This window comes from Felis catus, chromosome A2 (assembly GCF_018350175.1).
Source record: "Felis catus isolate Fca126 chromosome A2, F.catus_Fca126_mat1.0, whole genome shotgun sequence".
NCBI lineage: Eukaryota > Metazoa > Chordata > Mammalia > Carnivora > Felidae > Felis > Felis catus.
Genome location: NC_058369.1, coordinates 107,346,896 through 107,371,404, shown reverse-complemented (window position 1 = coordinate 107,371,404; position 24,509 = coordinate 107,346,896). Strand labels below are relative to the sequence as shown.

Genomic DNA, 24,509 nt, shown 5'->3' with positions numbered 1-24,509 from the left:
CAAGCACTAGAGGCAGAGCTATGGGAAGCTTTACTGGCTTTTGTATATGTTGTGCTTAGCACATTATGAGATATGTAACATGTTTTTGTGTCTTTTTCCCATTTCTAGTTAGCAGCACACTAAACTCAATGGGTTAAAACAAGAGTAATTTATTATTTCTCATACTTCTGTGGGTTGGATAGGCAGCTCTTCAGCTTCAGGAAACCAGTGGATAAGCAGGGTTCGGCTCGTATATTAGAGCTTCATCTTCACATCATTTTCCATCCTGGGCTTCTTCTCAACATGGAGTCCATGGCACAGAGCTCCAAGAGGGGGAAAGTGGCATTTACAACTTTCACGGTGTTCCTTCTGCCACATTCAATTGGTCAAAGTAATTCCCTAAGGCTAGTGACCCGCAGATTCAAGGTGGTGGAGAAAGAGATTGACCTCTGGAAGGGAAAAGTGACATAGTCCCACTGCATAGGGGCTTACATGCAGGACCGGAAAGAATTTGTGGACATTAAATAATACCATTAGTTATTCAATTGTAATCAAATTTTGAAGTCCAGGAATTGGCTGATTAAAATGTGTCTATTTTGTTATATATTGTTTGTGATCTTATTTTATACATATTCTGTTCTAAGAATGAAAAGAGATGGAGAGAGTGGTTTATTAATTCTAAGGGGTCATAGGCAAACTAATCTCACATTTAGATACATAATGGCTATAAGCAATATGAGAGTAGAAACTTTATTTAATCATTGATGACTTTTTAGCAGCTACAACAGTACTTGGCACGTAAGAGATTTTTAATACATCTTTGTTAAATGAATGACTAAACACAACTAATGGACATTTATTTGGTCTTTTCTTTCATGTTCCTAAAGAAGTTGCTTTTTGTTTTCATCCATCTCAAATGATTGGGTTCTAAATTTTTAGAGAAATAGTTGAATGGGAAATAGAGTTCTTACTCACATACGTGATTTCGTGAATCTATAATAATTAACTCTGGCAAGATTCAGTGACACTAAAGCATTTTATATAATTATGAATAATCTTATGATAATTTTATGAATATTTGACCATTCACTAAAGAGTGCCTCCAAGAAATTTTCTTTTCATATTGATTGATACAAAATGACAATGAGATATTCTCTCCAATCTGTATAATCTGTTCAGACTAGGAAACATCTCTAAATTAGTCATTAACCTAAATGAGTGACTATAAATATCCAATAATATTCAGTATGTAATGATTTCAACACTATATCTGGGTTCACACTGTAGTACTACTTGTGTGGACAAAGTATATTATTTGGCTCGGCCTCGATTGAAGTATGCAGGTGACTTTTTATTTAAATTCTGGAAATAGTGGAACATGTGCCTAAGTACTTTAATATAGCAAAAAATGGTGATTTTTTAATTTGTTTATGGTAATGTAAATTGAAAATAGTTTTATCTTATAAAATATTTCCAACTGGATTTCATCTTCATTTATTATACATTTATATGTGTATGATTTCAAATACAAGGAAACAGTATATAGACTAGGCATATTTTTAAAATAAAACAGTAGATGATACGAGAGAGAAAAAGAGGAAAAATGTTTCTTTCACATCTGTCTTAGAATTATCTAACATGTACTTGAATATACCAGCACAATGATTAATCCCCAAACTGTAATGTCTCCTTCTGTCAATTAGTTTATATACGAGTCAGCCTGAATATTTTATATAAATTAGAGCATATTTACTATCAACAAAAACAGATCATGATATTTCAGGGAGTCATCTGGGTCCCTTAAGATATGAATCAGTGACAAAAAATGTAATCTAAATAAGAATGGATTTACTGACTCACATGTTAGACTGTATAATTCTTCAATTTGATTAAAAATACCAATATTTTCAATATAATTCTAGTATCTGATTCCTGTCCATATCATTTTTATATACAACAATTAATGTGTTTGTAAAACCACTCCTCTGTAACATTGGAAAAAAGAGAGTTATCCCATTCTTCAGTTGTAGTGTGAGCAGAGTTTTAAGGTGAACCACATTTTCAAAATGCAAAGTTGTGCTTCTTGTTGCAGAGTTGGAAAGGGCTTCTAGTGTGTGAAGAAAAACCAAAGGTAAAAAACACTTAACTAATTTTCAGAGAATAGAAACAAGTTTTATTAGAAGTATTTTTTTACAGTGGTGACACTGTGGCAGTCTTCACAGAATAAAGGTAAGGGAAATAATGTGTGAAGGAGCTAGAGAGGTGTAATTTTTTTTTCATTATTTTTGCAAGTTTTACAAAACAGAGCATCTAAAAATTGGTCAAGAGAAACATTAAAATGCAGCAAGGTATAATATGTTCTAATGAACAGAATTCCTAATTTAAAATTATTCTGTAATACTGAGGATAGTCATAGAGGATTTAATTGGCCTTTCAGTGATGGAAAGTAAATGTGTTTTACGAAAATATTTGCATAATATCTTTTTTCTCGTGTTGAACTCCTTATGTTGTATTAGAAACTGCTTCATCTACTGATTTCAGATGTCATTCATATTTTAATATGCAAAGCAAATGTCATTAAACAGAGTTACTCAGTTTAATGTGAAGTCCTTCATGTAGTTCTTAACTGTACAAAGTTATCAATCAATTTATATTCTGGTTAGAAAGAGTTGCCACAAGGCAGGACAGAAAAAAACAGGAGCTGTGTTTACTTTAAGTTTAGTGAAACTACCTTATTTAATTAACTTCCCTGAAACTAAGTAGGTATTTTTTAAGTATCTGTTGAACTATATTAACACTATGTTCTTATAACTGGTGCTTAAAAAATTGACTGGTTTAGAATATTCGGTAAAAGAAAATACGGCAGACAAAAAGGGTGACAGAGACAGAGAGACAGAAAAAGAGAAGAGGAGGAAGGGAAGTCAAATGGCGAATGTCAGAAACAGAGGTGTGGCAGGCAATTCTTTCCCTAACTAGCTCAACACACTCAATTCATATTGTCCAGCTGGTTGTCCCTGCTGCCAGTAACGGCCATTTGGTCTTCCTAGGAGTACTTCCAGCGGGCAATATTGTAAGTGTGTAATTATAGTCTCATCATCATTTTGGTAAATGCAAAAACATAATTGTATCATGGTCCTCAGAAGTGATCAGGCTCTTACTCATTTGCTCAAGTTTACCAAGTAATAAAATTTATATACCACTTAAAATAGAGGGAAGGAGGTGGTAATTCCTTTATAGGGATTGGAATACAATTCTTTCATTCAAGACACCATATCCATGGTATCACAATCCACGAAAACCATATTAACTCCCAGACTGCTTGATAATCATGGAATTAGAGCAAGGGAAAAGGGAGGGTTTGAGGAGCTGTGTTAGAGGGAAAACCTGACCAATTTCCTTCCTTAAGTAAGTCTTGCAATTCCCTTTTACTGTGCACATGCCTACAGCATCCCGTAAACCTTTAACACTTACAATTAATATGAAATAATTTAATGTAGTTCCCTGACTAGGTATTAAGTGTTGCACAAGCAGAGACTTCTTTTATTCTATGTACAAATGTAATCCCAATGTGTGTTGTAGTACCTGTCTCGATGAGGTGTACCGAATATTGAATAATTTCTGTCCCACCAGAGAGAAGAGCAGTCTAGTTTCCCTTGATGTCCAGAGTTATGCATGGAGACCTGCTAATTCTCACATTTGTAGTGCCTTCCTCTTTTTTTGTTTTTAAATACAGTGAAGGCATGTTCACGTAGTAGTCACTTTCTAGTTATGAATAAAATAATCCATTTAAATAAATTATAACTTTCTTTCATAAAGAGGCATACAGAGCTTAATTACATTTTCACCATCCATTTTGGCTTGGCTCAACATATTCCTGTTTATCTTAGTGGGAAATACTATCTCTACTTTAAATATTTCTGCAGATGATCTCAGGCATCATGGTGTATTTCATCAATTCACGTTTCACTAGGTGACTCTGTTCCTAAGTTATTGGATATATAGGAAGGTAATTTGATATATGGGAAGTTTCTGGATATGGGTGATGGTAAGAAGTATGAATTTACTAGCTGCTTAGTAGCCATTACAGACTTCATTGACTATAATGTAAGCGACAGATGCAAATTAGAGATACTTCAAAAAGGGATGTTTTACGAATTTTCTTACAAGATTGTTTCAAATATATACACATGGAAATAATTCTTAGAAAAATCAGGGGGATAGCAAGTCATGACAAAAGTAAGTGTAGTTATATTGGCATGTCTAGTCAAAATATAAGCACAAGTAATTATGCTGAATAGAAATTCTCCACCTTAACTCCTTTCTTTGTTGCCACTGAGTTTCACATCTAGAAAACTTGTATGACAAATAAATCACCTCATTTAGATTTTCTAAATATCTCATTCATAATAATATATGTGAAAATTTTCTTAAAAACTATAATGAGCAGTGTGTCAGCTGCTGGTAACAGAATACACAAAATAAATACAAGTTTATTTATAAATCTCCCATGAATAGAAATCCAAAGACAGACTGTTTCACAGTTGGCTGATAAGGCAGGGATCTGGGTTAGCATCTAGGTTTCCCATGCCTTTTCCTTCATAGTGGCAAGATGGCCGCTCCATCTCCAATTATAATCTTACATGACAACATGCAAAAACAGGAAAGGAGGGGCAGAGCTTTCATTTTGCATGTGTCTCTTTACCAGAGAGGAAAATCTTTCATAGAAACCCACAGTATACTCCCATCAGGTCCCATCGGTCAGCTCTAGATTACATTGTTATCTTTAGTTGGCTTATTTCAGGAGAGGGGAATAGAAGTTCTTTGAAAATAGAAATATGAACAAAGGAGTCATCTAATGGTGACCTATATGACCTATAACATTTCCCTTTTGGCTTAGGGAGAAGTTTCAGGTGATGCTGCATTCATTATTACATTTAATGAGAGACAGTATGGGAAAAAAGCTAGAATTTCTTGAGTTAGGTTATGCTCCTTCCCATGTGATGTTAGGAGAATGAGTTTGCAGCCTCATTGGGTTCACCTGTGACAGTGTCTTGCTCAATAACAGCAGCAATTATTGCTATCACAATTTTGTTTCATCTTTCAAACAGTTTTCTTAGGGAAGCTTTCATGATTGTGAAATACTTAATAGTAAAGATCTAATTATTATGGGAAGATACTCAATTGTAAGCATGCCTGGACATCATTTATACATTTTATAGGTTTAGTTTTACATTTCATATAACTATTAATTTATCACTGCTCTTGGGACCTTACCATGTAGATACTTCTTTAGCATGGACTTGGCAATGTGGCATCACTACTGCTTTTATAATTTTCCATTCTCACTCTCCTAATTATTTCTAATAAAAAGTAGAGAAAACATTTAAGAAAGAAATGGTTGATTCGCATTTACAGTAGAAAGTTCTTATATACAAAAACACTCATATATAACCACATACTCTTTTTCTTTTATAAAGAGAATTTAAAAAAATAATTGAAAAATCATACTGAAACTTTTTGATCTTTGGATGCATCCTTTTGTAGGGGAAATTTCTTTACTCATGTCAGAGCAGTTCAGGTTAAAAATTGTACTTTTAGAATATCCATCTTTTTTTACACACTAAGACAGAACACTGTGTGATTCTGTCTGAAGTTTCTGTAGCTTGTTTCATTGTCTCCTGGGGACTTACCATGCATATCTTATGAATGAGCATTAGATACAAGCACTTTTATATGTCGTTAAAAAGAATTATATCTGTACCTATTGTTTGGAGATATGAAAAATGTTTGCTCTCTTTGGCGTGAATATAAAATATCCCCACTATGGTCATTACAGCTGTGTTTCTTCCTTATGAAATAATATTATCAACATTATTCACTTGCTGTGAAAGGATTATAAATTACTAGTTACAAAACAACAACATGGGTTTCAGGGTATCAGTAAAATGTGTAGTATTTGACAATACAGAATATAGGGTCCCTTCTGCCACTAGTACGTTCCTGTGGGTAGTAATTGCCATAAAACTATAGTTTCAAATTTCTGTAAGCAAACGTATAACTCTTTGTGCACTTCAGTGTTTAATACTGTGATTTTTGTAAACTGGAGTAAGAGTTCCCATTCATTCCCAAGTCTCAAACTCTAAGCAGCCTTTTTCATAACCATTTATTTGTGTATTTACAGTTGCCAGTCAAAAGAAAAAAATTAAATTGCAAATCTCATTTGGTTGGGTATAGATTTCATTCTTAACAAATGCCTGCTACTGTATGTAGTCCATACAGATGACAGTTTGCAGATGTCAAGAGGTGACAGCCTAAGCTACAAGTGTCCCCAGCCTTGCCCCCTTATGTTAACCTATGGTTGCTGCACTGTCAAGGCCCCGCTGCCCTGCCTCCTCTGTTTGCCACCCCTCCCCCCCGTAGGAGCTTCTCCTGCCTGGGGCTGCAGCTCTTAGATGCTGCTGGTCTGCCCAGGAATCAGGTCCCACCACAGCATTACCACTTGGCTTGTGTATTTTTACCTCACTAAGTTTGGTAAGAAGCGAGTAACCCTATAACCAGTGTTTAGTGTCATGGCTTTTGATACTGAAAGATAAATAAAACTGAATTGATTGTATGACATAAATGCACCTCTTGAAACACTTACCCTATTGCTGTGAGCCAAGAGTGCTGCCTGCATCTTTTAACACTGATAAACTGTTAGCCAAGTTCAAAATTCCTGCTGTGTTCCTAGCATGTTCTGTAGAGTTGTGAGACTGAATCTTACCATTAAAGTTAGTGAATTGTTAGAAACATTGTTCTTCGTGAGAAAATGATTTTCAAGCCAGAACTGAAATAACTGTTGAAATACTTTCATAACAGGACAAAAGTGAAAGAAAGCTAGTGAGAAAAAATGAGATTTTGAAACATCCCTAATGGATAGAAAAACATACTGGTTTTAAATCCTTTCTAACTAAGCTACTTAAGGCATTGTTTTTACTTTCATATTGAAAAGCAATGATCAAAAGAGTTTTATTTTCTTATCTCATGAGCATGTTATCCATAAAATATAGATAGAATTGCTTAGTTAAGGATGCTTGAAAAGGGGAGTCAAGTGTCTGATAGAAGGCTTTTCAGATGTTTGCATATTAAGTAGTAATATCTTAATAATTTTATATATATTTATAATAGAATAAAAAAGAAAGACATCTGTGAGAAAAAAAAGCTGACCCTTAATTTTAAGAGTAATTTCACTGAATTAACAACTCTCTGTGTTTATGACTTCTGAGCTTTCTACATAAGATAAATGAACCAGTTTGACCCTTCTCTTCATGTTTCAACTTCATTAGAAATGATCTTAATATCTAATTAGGCTCTTTGTTATTCTTTGTGGGAAATGCACTAGCAATTCATGTTCCGTTTGTTTGTTTTATGTTTGCTGCATTTACAATACGTAGCAGACAAAAGCCAAATCAAAAAACATGTATACCAGGAAGAAAAAAATTCCAAGGAAAGTATATTGAAATTAAATGACCTGTTTGTAAGTTCCGAACTTGGAGAACAAAATATTACCTACATTTTATAATGACAAGTATGATTCTTTGCTTGAACAAAATATCTGGTAGTTTACATTTCCCTGAGGATATGTAAAAAAGACAAAGTGGCCGTTGGGAAGAAAATCTTGACAAATGTGAGCTCATTTTTAAAAGTTTTTACCTGAACATCTGGTAGCCACGCACGTTAAATATTAAACCAAAACCTGTAGACTTACAATTAAATTCATTGAAATAGGATTTAATATATTAATGAATTAAAATTATGATAATATGGGTCACTTTTTGTAGGACATTTGTCATCATACCTAGAGTCACAAAACCTGTCTAAGAATACAATAAATTTGAGTTTGGTGTGGATGTTTCACAGTGTGTTAAATGTCCAGTTACCTTATTATTCTTAAAGTCCAAAGCTACATGTTTTCTCTGGAAAATTTGAGTTTGAATTATTTGGATCATTGTCTAATGTTAGCCGTAAAAGTAAATAGCATACATGCTTAAATGTGCTTTTTTGCATTTCTACAACCTAAAGACCAGTTTGGTTGAAAAAATAAAATTTAACAGCTTTTAATTTGTCATGTGGAATCTGATTCTATGTGTTTTTTATTACCTCCATATATTTATCTAAGTGAAACATAAAATGGTTGTAATAATGGAGAATTTAAAGCAGCTTTTGCACATGAGCAGTAATGCTAACTAATATGGGAAATAAAGACTGAATGTAAATTCTCAGAGTTTCTTTTTTTGGGGGATGTATTTCCTAAAGTTGGTATATTTTGGTTAGCTGATACAAGCCTTCCATCATCCTAATTAAGCTATGAAGAGTTTTGATGGACAGAATGGGAAAGAAAGTAGGGAAAGAAAGTAACCATTGATAAGGAATATAAGCAGTCTCATGTATGTATATGTATGTGTGTGTGTGTGTGTGTGTACATCTATATATATTTAATTTTCAAACTACCATGCAATATACATTAGATCCCGGAACCTGTCATAATATAAACACACATCCTTCTTTTGCTGGAGTAATGTTCTGGTATTTCTACATGTATATCCAGAAATAATAACCTTGGTATGACAGAAATCTATATAATCTAATATCATGAGTTCCTACTGATACTACTTAATTTACGTCCCTTATATTGAGCCTCTTTTTTCCCTTTCCCTTGCCACTCGGTTTAGTCCTTCATTTATATTTCATTTGTACTATTCCAATAGCCACATTTCTGTTCACATGACTAGCATTTCAACATTTTAGCCCCCTTATTCATTTCGGCTAAACTTACTGCTCATAAACCAGAGCTGGCCATGTCACTCAACTGGTAATAAAGTTCTGTCAGCATCGTATTAATCTGGAATGTCAACTCCAAACCTCCTAGCTTGACATATATGTTCTGAAACAGACCTTTGTTAGCCCCTACCCTGTATTCTCTTAAGTCATTCTGCATACCTAAACTGCCCAGAACTTGTTTTTCTTCCTTGTTTGCCACCTTCTAGTGACCTATTAAAGTGTCGCCTTATCTTCTGAAGCTCTCTGGCCTCTCCCAGGAATAAGCGGTTGACTCACTGAAATGTTTCCCCATAACATTTTGTTCATATATTATATAAAGAATTAACTTTTTAATCATTTCATATGTCCATAATCTTACAACAGTCTGCGCTCCTTGGAAACAAAGCATTGTGATCATATTTATATATTTACAACTTAACACAGTAGCATATGGAAGTTAATGTCCTTACTGAATATTTGTTGAATGGATGGATGGATGAATAAATGAGTCCAAGAAGGTCTGGATGAAATGCTAACACAAGTCTTATTAGAAAACTTGCTGAACATAGAGAGACAGTTCCAAAACGTCATAAAACATCTACTTGTTATTATCCTAAGATTGTCTTGAAACTACTGCATAAAATCATTATTTCCCTCTCAGTTTATTGAATGCCATGTTTTCATCAGAATGATGAATCAATAGGAAAATATTTTTAATTTGTGTAACTTCAGCCATTGTGTAAATTTGTAAACTTACATATATTGAATGAAGTAGATATTTACATTAATTTAATATAAATTTGCCTGTAGGCTCAGGCCCACAGATCTTGGTGTTAAACCCATTCTATCTAATTAGCTATCATCTCTTTCTAACTACTCACATATATGAAGTCAGGCCATAACTCGAGGAAAATATTCTCCAAAAAAGAGTAAGGATGCATGGTACTAGAATCCTAGGTGTAGGACACTTTCAGATTACTGGCCTGAATATGGTGATTGATACAACAAGAGCTAGTGAAAATTTTGTAAGTAAATAAGTCCTTGTATGAGGTTATTATTGGACATGTCTAGATAGATGAAATTAGTTTTATAATTCCTAATTTCATATTAGAGAACTCCATTCAACACACTGTAATAATAAACGTTGTATTAGGCTCCATGTAATTTTCCATAACTGATCATAGGGCTGAATTAAGTAAGGTCCTTGCCAAATGTATTTTTAATTGTTGAAATGTTTTACCTTCTAAAGTGAAAAGCACATATCAATATTTATAAGCCAAAAAGAATAATTTATTATGAGAGATGTATTTGAATATGGCAAAAATTTTTGTTTTGCCTTTATGTGCAAAAATGTATCTTATTTTACCTGCTTTTCTTCTAATTGAGGGCATAATACCTTGTTAAAATACGTGTAATTAAAAATTGCGGGTTTTTTTTCATGAGAATGAACTTTTAAATTCAATATTGGGTAATACATTACCTAATGTAATTAAGTTACATTAAATGATCATAAATTTATTTACCTGGCACAAAGAAAGATAGGGTTACTGGATCATGGGAGAAAATAAATTTTGAGCATCTTACTTCCAGATTATATACTAATATATTTTAAACTATATTTTTTGCAACTTTTGTTATACTGATAAAATACTACTACTTCTTTTGTTCTTCCATATGGTATCATAGTTTTTCACTACTATTCACAGAAAAGAGGCTACTGTCTGAAAAAATAATGGCTGGCTATCCCAAAGTTACTAAATTTTATCTTTATGGATAACCACTATTTTTTTCTTTTCAATATGCTATTCAATCATGTCAATCTCTGATGAATACCTAGCCATCTAGAAATATTTAGCATTGTTAGCTTAGTCTCATTTTTCTCATAAAAAGCTCCAATTGTTTTTTTCCCTTTATGATTATAGAGTTGCTGGTCTAAATCAAGTTGTCTCTGAACAAGCTAAGAATTATAAGCACTAAAATCATATTTTAAAACCTGAGCAACCAATATATATAAAAGTCAAAGATATACTTGTATCTATCAGATCAACATATTCTTCTAATTCCCTCAGAGGCAATCATATAATTTGACACCAGCATTTAAGCTTTGAAAATTATGTGACCATCTATTATATTATAGATGGTATATGTCCTCAAACCTTTTTTATGACTTATAATACAAGAAAGGACTGCTCAATTAAAAAAAAATCCCTTCTGTTATTGATAATTGCCTAAGCTGCTTCTTCCTTTCCTTTTTCAGAATGAAGAACAAATTTTGGTATTTTGAGTTTGGCACATCTGAAACTTTCTCAGCCACCTGCAAGAAGCTACATGAATCTGTAGAAATAGAAGTAAGAAACATGAATTATATTTTATAATACAATGAAATGGCTTGAGTTTGGTTATTAATGTTTGTGACAGTCCATGTGAGGAGTTATACTTTGAGCAATCCATATAACTTTAACCCGCAATCCTAAAATTTCATTTCTGTCACTCATTGCGATTCCAACACTATCTGAATTATTAGTATAAAGTTAAGTTTTGAGTACGAGTTGTTTTAATACACTATAAAAGGATGAGAGGTGGGACACAACTTTAGAAATCAATGGAGAAGTTGCTAGGCATAGTGTGGTTAGAAAAATGTAAAATGAAAGAAAGTACTTGAAAAGAAAGGAAAAAAGTTGCAAGATACATTAAAGAATACTTTATTTTCAGGTCTCAATATCTTACAATCTTTAAAACACAGTTAAATAAAATTGTACTTGATTTTGTGAATAAGACTTAAAATATATACTTTTCCATTCCATTCCCATTCATTAACTAGATTTTTCTCAGTTCCCGAGGTTGCCATTTCCCCATTACATTTATAGGAAGCGGAAAAACCAAAAAAGAGAGCAAAGATAGCAAGAAAGACAAACTTTGAAAAGATTTGGAGCAAATAGGTCCTCCAAAAGAATATAGCTACTGTGGGACTAAAATTTTTGGAGATGGGTTATAATATAAAATGACTTAGTTTTGTTGAGAGATTTTAGGGGTTTAAGAGAAAGGAAAAGTTATATTTTGTTGAGTGGTAAAGACAAACCAAAGGAACATAATTATGAAACAAGAACATCTAATGACTAGCTGATATGAATTGTGAAATATTGGCTTTAGCACTTTTTATTTAAAAATGAATATTGGCTTTAGCACTTTTTATTTATGGATCCATTGGATCATAATGGTCTGCCTGAGTTCTTCATTATTCTAGCTTTCTCGCTTACTGTTAATGATTGTGACAGCAAAAGTGGTCCTATTTTAGAATGTAACCTTTTGGGGGTTTTTTGCTGGATAAATTCAAGTATTAGAAGTAGAATTGGTGACCATGGAATGGAAAATACTCTCCGTGACCGAATCAGATCATAACCCTGAAAAAGAATATAATCCCAGAAGATGAAGGATTCGGGTTCGACATGGGCTTTCTGTAATTACTGTTCATCAAGATTTATATATGTATATATTTCATATACATATGTAGAGAGTGATATATTTAGATAGTTATATATATATATATACACATATATATTTATAAAAAAATAAAAATCAATATTTCTTTACCTTTAAAATCATTATTTTAAGAAATTCTCAATAAAGTGGATTTTTAGCATTGTTTTACCCTCAGAAACCTATGCTCAAAGAAAATCCATAGAAGGCAAAAATGAAAAAAATAAAAGTATGACTTCTGGTTGAACTTAGGGTGAATACTCTGAAGCCTCTTGCACTTCTCCTTGCTTTATCCTACCACTGAACACTGACTGAAAAAAATGTTGAACTAGGAGAGAGAATTCATGGATAGGAAAACTCAGTATTGTCAGGATGTCAGTTCTTCCCACCTTGATCAATTGGTTCACTACAATCACAGTCAAAATCCTAGCAGATTTGTGGGTGAGTGAGTACTAACAAAATGATTATAAAGTTCCTATGGGGAGTCAAAAGAGCCAGGATGTCCAAACAATACTGCAGGAGAAGAATAAAGCTGGAGAACAGACACTACCTGACTTCACGGCTTACTATAAAGCCACAGTAATCAAGACAGTGTCGTACTGATGAAAGGACAGACAAACAGATCAATGGAATAGAATAGAGGGCCTAGAAATAGACCCACCCCATAAATATACTCAAGCTTCTTTGACAAAGGAAGAAAGCCAATGCAATGCAGCAAAGGAAGTGTTTTTTACTAATGGTGCTAGAATAACTGATGTCCACTAACAAACAAAAAAAATTCTAAAAGAAATGAATTCACTCTTAACAAAAGTGAACTCAAAATGTATCAAGAACCTAAATGTAAAACATGCAACTATAAAACTTCTAGAAGATAACATAGGAGGAAATCTAGATGGCCTTGAGTATGGTGATGCCTTTTAGATACAACACCAAAGGCGGAAGAAACAGTGGAAACAGTGGAAGAAATAATTGATAAGCTGAACTTCACTGAAATTAAAAACTTCTTCTCTGTGAAAGACATTGTCAAAAGAATGAGAAAATAAGCCACAGACAGAAAATAATTGCAGAAGATATATCTGATAAGAGACTGTTAACCCAAAATATACAGACTCTTAAAACTTAATAAGGAAATAAACCACTCCACTGAAAAAAATGGGCCAAAGACTTTCACAGTTACCTCACCAAAAAAAGGCATACAGGTGGCAAATCACCATATGAGATGATGCTCCATATCACATCATCAGAGAAATTTAAATTAAAACATTAATGAGATACAGCACTACACCAAAACACCAAATGCTTGTGAAGAGGTGCAGCGGTAGGAGCTCTCATTTATTGCTTGTGGGAATGCAAAATGGTACAGCCACTTTGAAAGACAGTTTGGTGGTTTGTTACAAAGCTAAACATATTCCTACCATATGATCCAGCAATCATCTTCCTTGGTATTTACCTAAAGGAGCTGGAAAGTTATACCAACACCAAAACGTGCACACGGTTGTTTACAAGTTTAATAATTGCAAAACTTGGAAGAAAACAAGAGGTCCGTCAGTAGGTGAATGGATAAAAAGACTATGGTACATCCAAACAATGGAATATTATTTAGTGCTAAAAGAAATTAGCTATCAAGCCTTCAAAACACATGGAGGAAACTGAAATGTGTTTCCTAAGTGAAAGAAGCCAATCTGAAAAAGCTGCATACTGTATGATGCCAACATATGACCTTCTGGAAAAGTAAAACTGTAAGACAGTAAAAAGATCAATGGTTTTCAGGGGTTGTGGGGAGAAGGAGAGATGAACAGGCAGAGCAAAGAGAGGATGTTAGGGCAGTTATAATACTCTGTAAAATATAATGATGGTAGAAAACTTCCTTGGTTTGTTCAAACCCAAGGAATGAACAGTTGGAGTGAACCCTAATGCAAACTATGGGCTTTAGATGATTGTGATGTGTCAATGTAGGTTCATCAGTTATAACAAATTTACCACTCAATCCAGGACGCTGATAAATGGGGATGCTGTGCCTGTCTGTTAGATAGATGGCAAATCTCTGTACGTCCCCTTGAATTCTGTGGTGAACCTTAAGCTGCATGAAAGAAACAGAGAAAACGTGAGTGGGGAAGGGGCAGATAGAGAGGGACACAATTCTAAACAGGCTCCACACTGTCAGCGAGGAGCCTGATGCGGGACTCAAACCCACAAAACTGTGAGATCATGACGTGAGCCGAGATCAAGAGTTAGACGCTTAACCAACTCCAGGCAACACCCCCCCAAAATAAAGTCTTAATTTAATAACATGTTGATCTAGAATATAATATTATATGTCAAAAAGGTAAAAAAAAAAAGAGAGAGAGAGCAAGATTTAGAAAACATAACAAAGGGCATTCATTTGAATGAAAATGCAAATAAAGCACATTTTATGAAAAAAAGTTTTAATGATAAAATTGTATGGTTTTGTTTCACACAGCTTTATATTCTACAGAAAATCGATTTAGAATGCCCCCCCCCAAGAAATATAGGCACCTAGAATAAGTTATTCTTCCTGGTGTCTTACTTTTACAAGCCCTCCAAATCTGGCTTCCTAGCTCTGCATTTACCGGCTTATTTTGGGTCACATTGCAATAGCATATATAAATCAGAACCAGCGCCATGCCCTCACCACTTTCTTGTTGCATATCCTGAATCCTGTTATAATGTTATGTATTTATCTCAGTTCTAAAACTTGAGGGGTGTGTGTGTGTGTTTGCGTGTATAGACGGTAACGCAAAACCGGCTTTTCTACTCACTTTTTAATGAATCCAGTCTATCATAGTAGCAAAATATGCCTTTCTACCCTCAAGGTTACTTTATAATTTAATGTAACAAAAACGTTAATTTGGAAATTGGATTCTGTTTGCTGTTGCTCCCTACTTGGCCTAAAATTGTACCAACCATGATTTGAAAATACATAACTAAAGATAAAAATACAAGAGTACCTCAAGTAGATACATGCTTTATCAGCAGCTTTTTTTTAAATTTTTTTTTAACGTTTATTTATTTTTGAGACAGAGAGAGACAGAGCATGAACGGGGGAGGGGCAGAGAGAGAGGGAGACACAGAATCGGAAGCATGCTCCAGGCTCTGAGCCATCAGCCCGGAGCCTGACACGGGGCTCGAACCCACGGACTGTGAGATCGTGACCTGAGCTGAAGTCGGACACTCAACCGACTGAACCACCCCGGCACCCCTATCAGCAGCTTCTTCAAAACAAACTATTTGCTCTGTGACACTTTATTTCACTTTTCTTTTTCATAGAGGAAACTTTTTCCAAAAGGGATGAATATTTGGAAAAATATGAATACCATGGTATAATAGTTGATAATAATAGCTAATTTTTATCTCTTATTAACTATACCGTCTTCTTGGTGCTAAACAGTGTGTATACATTATCTGATTTAAGTCTTTGTCAATCAATTAGAGAGGTTCCCATATATTTCCACTACAGAGATGAGCAAATGAGCATGTTATTTAATAATTTAAGAGAAACAAGAATTGTGTTGCTGACAAAATGTGTAAATCTAAGGAAATAAATAAATTGGAAATGATATATATAATAGGAAAATATATATGATATATATATATATATATATATAACATGTGTAATATATATAGCATGCAGGCATATATATGACGTGAAAGAGAGATGAACAAAGGTGAAATTTTTAATTTAAAAAATTTAAGTTATTCGCTTTGTTACAAAAGATAAATAATACAATGAAAAGTCTTAAAATTAGAAGATATGTTAAAAGCAAAGTTTGTGTTAATCTATTTGGGGCATAGATGTGCACCTAAGAGTCATAGGTCAACGTCTGGAAATGAAGCTCTAAAGTTGGTGGACTTTTAATTTGTTCCATGTACCAGGCAACAGTCATGAGAAAATAGATTAGTCCATTTTCCAAAGTTTTTCAGCCTTTTTGTTAATTTCTGAGACTAAGAAAGATGGTATGTTTTGAGGGTTAGAATTTCCATTCCAAAGCACTAAGATTTGTTTTAGTGATTAAGTACTTCTATAAAAACCAAAATGATCTCTAGGATTAACAAAGGGCAAGAAGCCTCAGGGACACAAAATAAATTCAGAAGGATTCTACAGTGAAGATTCTTCCTACCCAGTAATCTGCAAAACACTGAGCTTTTAAAGACAATGGGGCAAACTTTTATAACTCAGTCTCTGTCCCATCTGTATCACAATTACCTTGGATACTCCTTCAACACATATTTAGAGCACTTTAGCTGGGTCTCAGCCATACCAAACCACAGTCTTGGGGCGGGGAAATAAAATTTGTGGATGGACATTTTTTAACAACTTTATTGAGGCACGTTTGACATACCAAAAACTGTACGTACTTAATATATACAACTTGATGAGTTTGGGGATAAATGTGTACCCATGAATCCATCACCACAATCAATGCCATCAGCATATCCATCACCTTCCCTCTTTGTGAAGTGTGTGTGTGTGTGTGTGTGTGTGTGTGTGTGTGTGTGTGTGTCAGAGAGAGAGAGAGAGAGAGAGAGAGAGAGAGAGAGAGACTTACAAGATCTATCCTCTCTCCTAAAGCTTTCTGGGTGATTTTTTTTTCTAATGAAATTCTAAAAGCAGTAAGGAAGGAGACTATAAAAGTGTGGACCTCAACAAATGTCACTAAAAAAAAAAGTTGGACTCATTAAATCCAAAACATAAACAACTTCTTATTCCAGAAGAGAGTAAGAAATGTGGTAGGGGTGGGGCATAGTGTTATTTTATTAAGATAAAACATCATAATTTTTCTTAGGAGAATGAAGAACAAATGAGACAAGTAAAAACAGAGTGAATGACCAAGACATGAATGAATATTCTCTTCTGTTTAGCAGAAGTTATTTTTAATGAGATAACTTCTGGTAAGAATTCTAATATCCCAGCAATAATTTTTTAGCCTTTGCAGTATCTATCAAAAAAGAAAAATATGTAAAACTCAACTGATTTTCTGCTGATACTTATGGCTAATGCTGGATATCTTGAGCCAGCGATATTATCATCAACATGTTTAGCAACTGGGTGTGTGCATGCGTGGTACAGGCCTCAGAGTTTCCTGTTTTCGGGTTTGCCTCCATCTTTCTCTCGCTTGCCTACCAGCTCCCATTCTTCTCTGAAAGTCATCTTGCGATTATCCACAATCAAGACTTCTATCACTACCACTAGACTGCCAGCTAATACTAAAATCACTTAAAAGGCATGCCCTGGGCCCCTATACCACACTGTCTTTTGTAGATAGAAGTCGTAAAATGCATTTCAAAAAACAATGAGCATACCCACGGGAAAATATAGAGTACCCCAGCCTTCAAACATCAGGAGAGATGCTGTTAGGCCATTTATGTGTACAGGAGTGTTTTATTTTTTTAATTTTTTTTAAATTTTATTTTAAAAAATTTTTAGTGTTTTTTTTTATGTCTGAGAGACACAGAGAGACATGGCACGAGAGGGAGAGGGAGACACAGAATCCGAAGCAGACTCCATGGGACTCGAACTCACGAACCTTGAGATCATGACCTGAGCCAAAGTTGAATGCTGAACCAATTGAGCCACCCAGGCACCCCTGTACTGCTGTGTTTTAATTAGTGGATTTGCTGTTGTTGTTCTCTGCAAATACATACATAATTGGGTGTTACGAATCCATATGAATTTGAAGAAACTCTTCTAAAAGTACACGTAAGCTATTTTACTCCAGGCTACTTTATATAATGAACAAAGCAATGTCTGTATGCTTGATTAAATCAAATTATGGATAATTTTTATTTGACCTGGGCAAAGAATTAGACTCCCTATGGAAAAATATTTACAGGGTATCATTAATTATATCTCATCAAATCTATCCACACTTACAACTCTCCTAAGTTCCTCACATTCTGAATTTTCCTATCAAATGACATGTTAACTGAATCTCAAACAATACATTTATTTATAAAAGTTTGTCTTTAACATCTCTGCATAGTTTGGTGCAAGGTATGTTTGTAAGCAAGGATTAAGCTACAGTGGCAGAAAAAAAATTAAACCATCTTCATTTCTTTTAGGTAAATTTGTGTCTGGAATAAGATCTTCCAAATTAAAACTGAAAAGAATGGGCAGTGGCCTCATAGCATCACAGTCTGCAAATAGCTCCCATAGTACTATATGTTAACGACCTTTTTTCTACATAATAAAAATATTCAGGATTTATTGACTAACTGAGGCTGTTAGCTTTTAAGCCTTTATATTCTTTTCCTCTGTAGCTACCTTTTTAAGAATCATAAATCTTCAAAGCGGATGAAAATATTATGTGACACAGTATTATAACTTGTTTATATTTCATAGCCTTCACGTCAGCTTTTATTTCCATGCACTCAATTGGTGTGCTACAATTCCTGGTCTCCATCTGAACGAGCACCGAAATTTTCCAGACTAATGAACAAAATGTTAAAGCAAACAGAGGAAGGTAACCCGGGGTCAAGAACTAGTGGAAACAAATCATTAATAAATAGCAATTTATGTAAGTACATTGTCCTGCTCTCATAGAAAACTCCGTGTTCTTCATTAGTCCTGCTATGGGACTCCTTGAGGATTTTTTTTTTTTCATTTTTCCGAAAGCTGCCTGCTCTGTTTCCTTGAAACTACACGTGACGAGACTTGGAACAGTGAAAACATGAATAACAGTATACACTGGTATTTTTCAATTGTCACATGTAACTCCCCTAGTTCAATTAAAACGAAAAAGCCTGTTTGCAACCGCTCTCCTTTTCTGCGGATGAACAAAGGAATACTCCTTCACTAATTCTGAAAGTAACTTGTCACAGTGGGGTTCTAAGGCCTAGTCAAATAATTGTCTTAGTGTACTACCTGCTGTGTTCAATATTGAGTGAAAATGGAAGCCAGGCCCTAACTCTAGCTTATTTCACAATTCTTCTGTTATTTAAATGATTTTAGTCAGTTTGGGGAAAGCCAGACCTTTATAAATTAACAGCAGGGAAATACCAAAGGTGTCAGATTGCATATTTATCATCTTTTTCGTGTAATACTTAAATATGTATTAAGAAGTGACTGACATAAATTAGGCAGATTTCAGAAGCCACAGGCCGTGGCTTGTAGAGGACCCCCTTCTGCTTGACATTTCATCCTTGTCAAAGATCAAATTATTTTAATTTAGGCTGCAAATTATAAGGAATGAAGACTTCTTTGTGGGAATTCCCTGTGGTAATCTGACTTTTGTTGTTACTGCTGCTTGTCAGTGTGCAAAAGATATAATATGCATGCAAATAAGGTTAAAAAATATGTACTATCTAATTATCCAGCCAGTACATTCCACTTGAAGACAGTGGGAGGGCTGACACACAGTATGTGTTTGATTCATTGAGGCCTGCAGGGTATTTACACAAGATTACTTTTAATTATGAAATTAATATCTGTTTATCTAGAATATATAGCAGTAAGTGAGTATACACATGAGCAGAATTCTTTAGTAAAAAGAAATCATCTTAATTTAATACATGAAAAGGAGGAAAAAAAAATCGCTTGTTTCTAGGGGGGAAAAAAGGCATCATCCAGACCTTGGTTTCACCCCCTTTGAAACAAATTGAATGAAAACTTGGCACCTTCGCTAGAATTTGTTTCTAGCCCTGCCAAGTAGACTCAAGATGTGTTGCTTTATTTCACAGTTTTTATATTTTAGCGAACAAGATGCAGGATTAGATTCAGCACGAAGACACAAATGTGGAAAAAAGAGAGATTTCTTGTTTGTTTTTTGTTTTTTTTCATTTAGGTGGAGCATTATCTCTTCTAGGTTCAAAAATCATCCTTTCGATGAGAGACAGATGAAGTCAGTATCAGTGTTGTTTGTTTCTGAAATAACGCGTGGCAAATAAAACAGCCCCACTGCAGATAGACTTCAGTTTATGAAATGCATATCCCTAACAAAGTTCTTTGTAAAACAAAGTGTTACATATTTGCATCTCTTCTCATATCAGCTCATATCAGCTGATGAAGGGAAAACAGTATCTGGGATAAATTCACAGTAAGTGCCATTTTAGAAACCTCAAAGTGAACGAACAAATAAATAATAATTCCAAAAATACACCATGGCCTTGCCACTCTCCACATGTGTCCCTCAGTAAAAATGAACAGAAAAATCAAAGAATTAAAAAGTGACCACTCTGAATATCACAGAGCCTGGTTGGTTAGCAAGTTTCATATTTTTCATAATCAAAAGGGTTGTTTTGTCACCAGGTGAACAAAAAACTGTGGCTGATTAATTATTTTTATTCTTCCATTTGTTGTTAAAGCAGCTATAAAGTAATGGTGGGTTGGAGATTGCTTTTACTGCTGTTCTTGGCATTGCTCTCACTCAGCCTGCCTGGTCCTGCTCTTCCATATTCCTTCGGACAACAGTGCCTCTCATTGCCTTTTGACACTGTGCTAGGAACTTAATCTAGTGCCAGAAATCATTCTTGGCCCCTGTGACGTAATTCAGGTCTCTGAACTGCTGTTTTTTTTTTTTTTTTTACTTTTTTTCCCCCCAAAGTCTATTAAGCTGCTTCTTTCTCTGATCAACCAAGTGAGATCACAAATATGAATTGCTTCCTTATTTTCCTTCAATAGTGGCTTGCAGCGTGTTCTAAGTAGGAGGCAGTCACAAAAAGTTCTGCCTGACTCGGGAGTTCAAGTCCCACACGGGGCTCTGTGCTGGCAGCTCAGAGTCTGGAGCCTGCTTCGGATTCTGTGTCTCCCTCTCTCTCTGTGCTTACCCCATTTATGTTCTGTCTCTCTCTCTCTCTTTCTCTCAAAAATAAATAAACATTACAAAAAAATTTCTGCCTGAGTGTTGACCAGGTTTCCTAGACTCAACTTCTTTGCAACACGTCGGAAATTTCTAGCTGGACACACAGACACTAGTGTGTGTCCTTCCCAATGGGTTTCTCTAAAGATTGACGGATGATTTAATTTGATCATGTTTAAAGATATGTTTAATTGATAGCTGGTTAATGTTAATGTCTCCTTTACCTTTCATATTGACATTTAGCGTAGTCATTTAAGTGTTCTTGAATGGTTTATTTAAATACAACAAGATTGTGGACTTAAAAGCTGCTATTGAAAGATAAGGAAGTGCAAAAGAAGAAATCAAGGAAAGGATGATCAAATATCTTACTGTTTTTTTTTCTTTGTTCTTTTTACTGATCAGTGTGATGGAGTACAAATAGATTTAATAAACATCTCTCTGGAAGGAATTGCTATTTTGAATATACCGAGCATGCATGGTGGATCCAATCTTTGGGGAGAGTCTAAGAAAAGACGAAGCCACCGCCGAATAGAGAAAAAAGGGTCTGACAAAAGGACTACACTCACAGATGCTAAGGAGTTGAAGTTTGCAAGTCAAGGTTAGTTTTCTCTCATTGAATTGTGTTGACTTGCTTCTTAACCTGCTTTTGAGGCTACATTAAAATTAAAGACTTTTCCATTGCACTATAGTCTACATATATATGCAGTTATATTTTTCATACTATCAGATATGTATGTGTAATTAAGTTATATCATAATATATTCTAAAATCACATATACACTGGTTGTATTTTTCATGGATTTTTTTTCCTTCTTTGGATCTCATTTTTTTTTTATTCTCCTTCCCCGCAGAAAATTGAATACATGTGGGTATTAAGTGGATAAGATTATAGGATATATTGCACATTAAGTTCTGAAATGTGGTCATCTTAGTCAAGATGTTTGAGTTGTTATAACAAGAGCCTTGTTAAGGCTTTTCTAACATTGTGTTACAAGATTTTTTATTTTTGGCTTTGTTCAGTCAGGCTATGACATCCAAGCTATCTTACATTTAGGTGTTGCTCTATAATGAATGACATGTTTAAATATCCCACAAAAATTTTTGGTTAGCTGCTGTTATTTTTCCAGAAATTTTATGACAACAATTGGGAGACCTGGTAAACAGATCATAAAAGACTTAAAAAAATGGGGTAGAATAGTTGTGGATCAGAATTTTCAATTTCGTGGTGATGTCTTGTGGGACAAGACAACTAATTCTTGTTGATAGATTTTATAGACAAAGATACTAAATTGGTAGTATTCTCATAATCGTGCTTCAGTAATTTTGTTCATTTCTTTGAGTTTCCAGAATCTAATTAATACCATTGATGGCATTCAGATGGCCATCAGAAAGCATATTGGCTTGCTCAATGTAGCAAAGACAGAATATGGGAGGTTACAGCCTTATAGACCCAAGAAAAATAAATAAATATATTTAAAAAATAAGTAACACAGTAACATGTGAAGATGGTTGGTAGGCTTTATGGTGGCAGGAAATAGCTTTATCTTTCCTTGTCTTCAGGTATCTGATTCAAGTTTCGGTACCTGGCAGTTACTTATGTTATATGGAATATGGTGACCATGAGGGTGACAAAGATTAACAGAGAAAATATTAGGTACTATTCTCTTGAAAGGAGTGCTTATTACAACCTGTCAATGACAAAAGCTTTTGAAGCCCCTTAAACATGTAGGTAATCCTAAAGAGGTAAATCCTGAAGAGTCATGTAATTTAGTACAAGCAAATATACACCAAGTTAATATAAATGCTTCATACTCAGAGTTAATATAACTATATGAAAACATAGAGAAAAGTGTTTTTTTGGAGGAGACACATATAGAAGAAGTGACTAGGTTTGTACCATATGAATCATAAAATGAAGGGAATTAGATATAATTATTTCCCTAGGGGTTGTTGACATTAATAGTGTATTTATATTTAAATATAAGGTTAATATTCTAAGAAAATTAGTAAAAAATCTCCTACGTATTAAAATTAGTTCAAGGACCGTACTAAGATCAGACTTAAAAATCTCTGCTTCTCTTTCTAGGGAAGCACTGAGTACATATATATTAGTAATATAATCCATATAATTTTAAAAAGTTATATATATAATATTTATAATAATTTCCAATATTTATGTGGTTACTACATACCAATACTTGGCATGTCCTTTGCATGTTGATATTCCAGATAGAAATCTGAATTATTCTCAGTGTTTGGCTGCCAGCTACATTCACCTCTCGAGCTGTTAAAGTTTGTCAAACTCGTGACTGTGCTCGACGGGGACGAGTATCTATACAACCCCTATTGCGCTGGCCTCCCTGGCCTCTGCTGGCCTCACTCTCGCCCCTCTGTATGCTTTTTATCAGGATACACACCTGAAATAAAGCACAGAAAAATCAGCCAGAAATACTGCCAGAGACTGTCATTGCCCATTAACTGTACAAGAACTTCTTTCTTCCCACTGTCTTCTTACTTAGTGTTGTGGAACTATTAGGGCCAAGTTTTCGTAAGTTCGGGAAAGAAGAAACTACAAACCTGTAGGGTTTGTGACTTCAAATACATTTTTTCTCACCACAAAGGGTAAAACAGTAGAAATCAGTGTTTTCGAAGGTCATTGTATGAGCAGTAACCAAAGTATGTTCATAACCGATTTGGCTCAACTTTTTTGTTCCCTCTCTTGAAACTGATGATGCTAAGTTGTTTGAGTTTAATCTTCAGACAAGAACAATTCCCTTATTAAAAATGACCTTATCAGCCGAATATTAAATAATATACTAACCTGTATTTCTTTTTTATTAACTTTATCTAGATTTTTTTTCCATTTTGATATATTTGACAACAAAATAGCTAAAAGTATTTCAAAATGCCTCTAAGATTTGATTGCAGATTTATTCTGCAATTTACAGTACAACAGTAAATGTTGTACTCAGTACTCAAGAAGTGAAAGTTATTACTTAGTAGACCCCTTTTCTAAGTGGTACATATTTCTATCATTTGATTTTGTTTTTAGTATCTTGACACAAAAACAATAGTATTAAATGTTAGGTCAATCAATATTTTAAATCTAAATATATTTTCAATTTCACATAAAATGGTTATAAGTGTTGACTTTAGTTTGAAATATGAAAAATGTAATTCTAGTTGAAAACATTTCTTTAGCCCAGATCCAAGTTAATATTTTTTACTCTTAGAAAATATGTAAGTAAAGAACTAAAAAAAAATTTAGTACTATAACTTTCTTTTTAGGAAGTACCTTCTTGAAATATTAACAAACAACTTTTCTGATATGCCTCTGCAAAAAGTTTATAATTTAAACTAACTTTTAGTATATTGGAAGGATGTTTGTTTTCATAAAGTGTAAGAATGCTTTTGATGGGGATGGAGAGTAGAGGCAGC

The 24,509-nt window shown here is 34.1% G+C and overlaps 1 protein-coding gene across 11 annotated transcripts in view; it reads left to right on the top strand.

The window, feature by feature from the left end:
- Positions 1–24,509, top strand: part of DGKB (diacylglycerol kinase beta) — a 945,456-nt gene that overhangs the window by 742,439 nt on the left and 178,508 nt on the right. For all 11 annotated transcript variants that reach the window (XM_045052433.1, XM_023250408.2, XM_023250411.2 and 8 more), the window contains 2 exons: positions 11,036–11,126; positions 21,474–21,669. In XM_045052433.1, the coding sequence (XP_044908368.1) occupies positions 11,036–11,126; positions 21,474–21,669 (287 nt within the window). The remainder of the gene's footprint in view (positions 1–11,035; positions 11,127–21,473; positions 21,670–24,509) is intronic.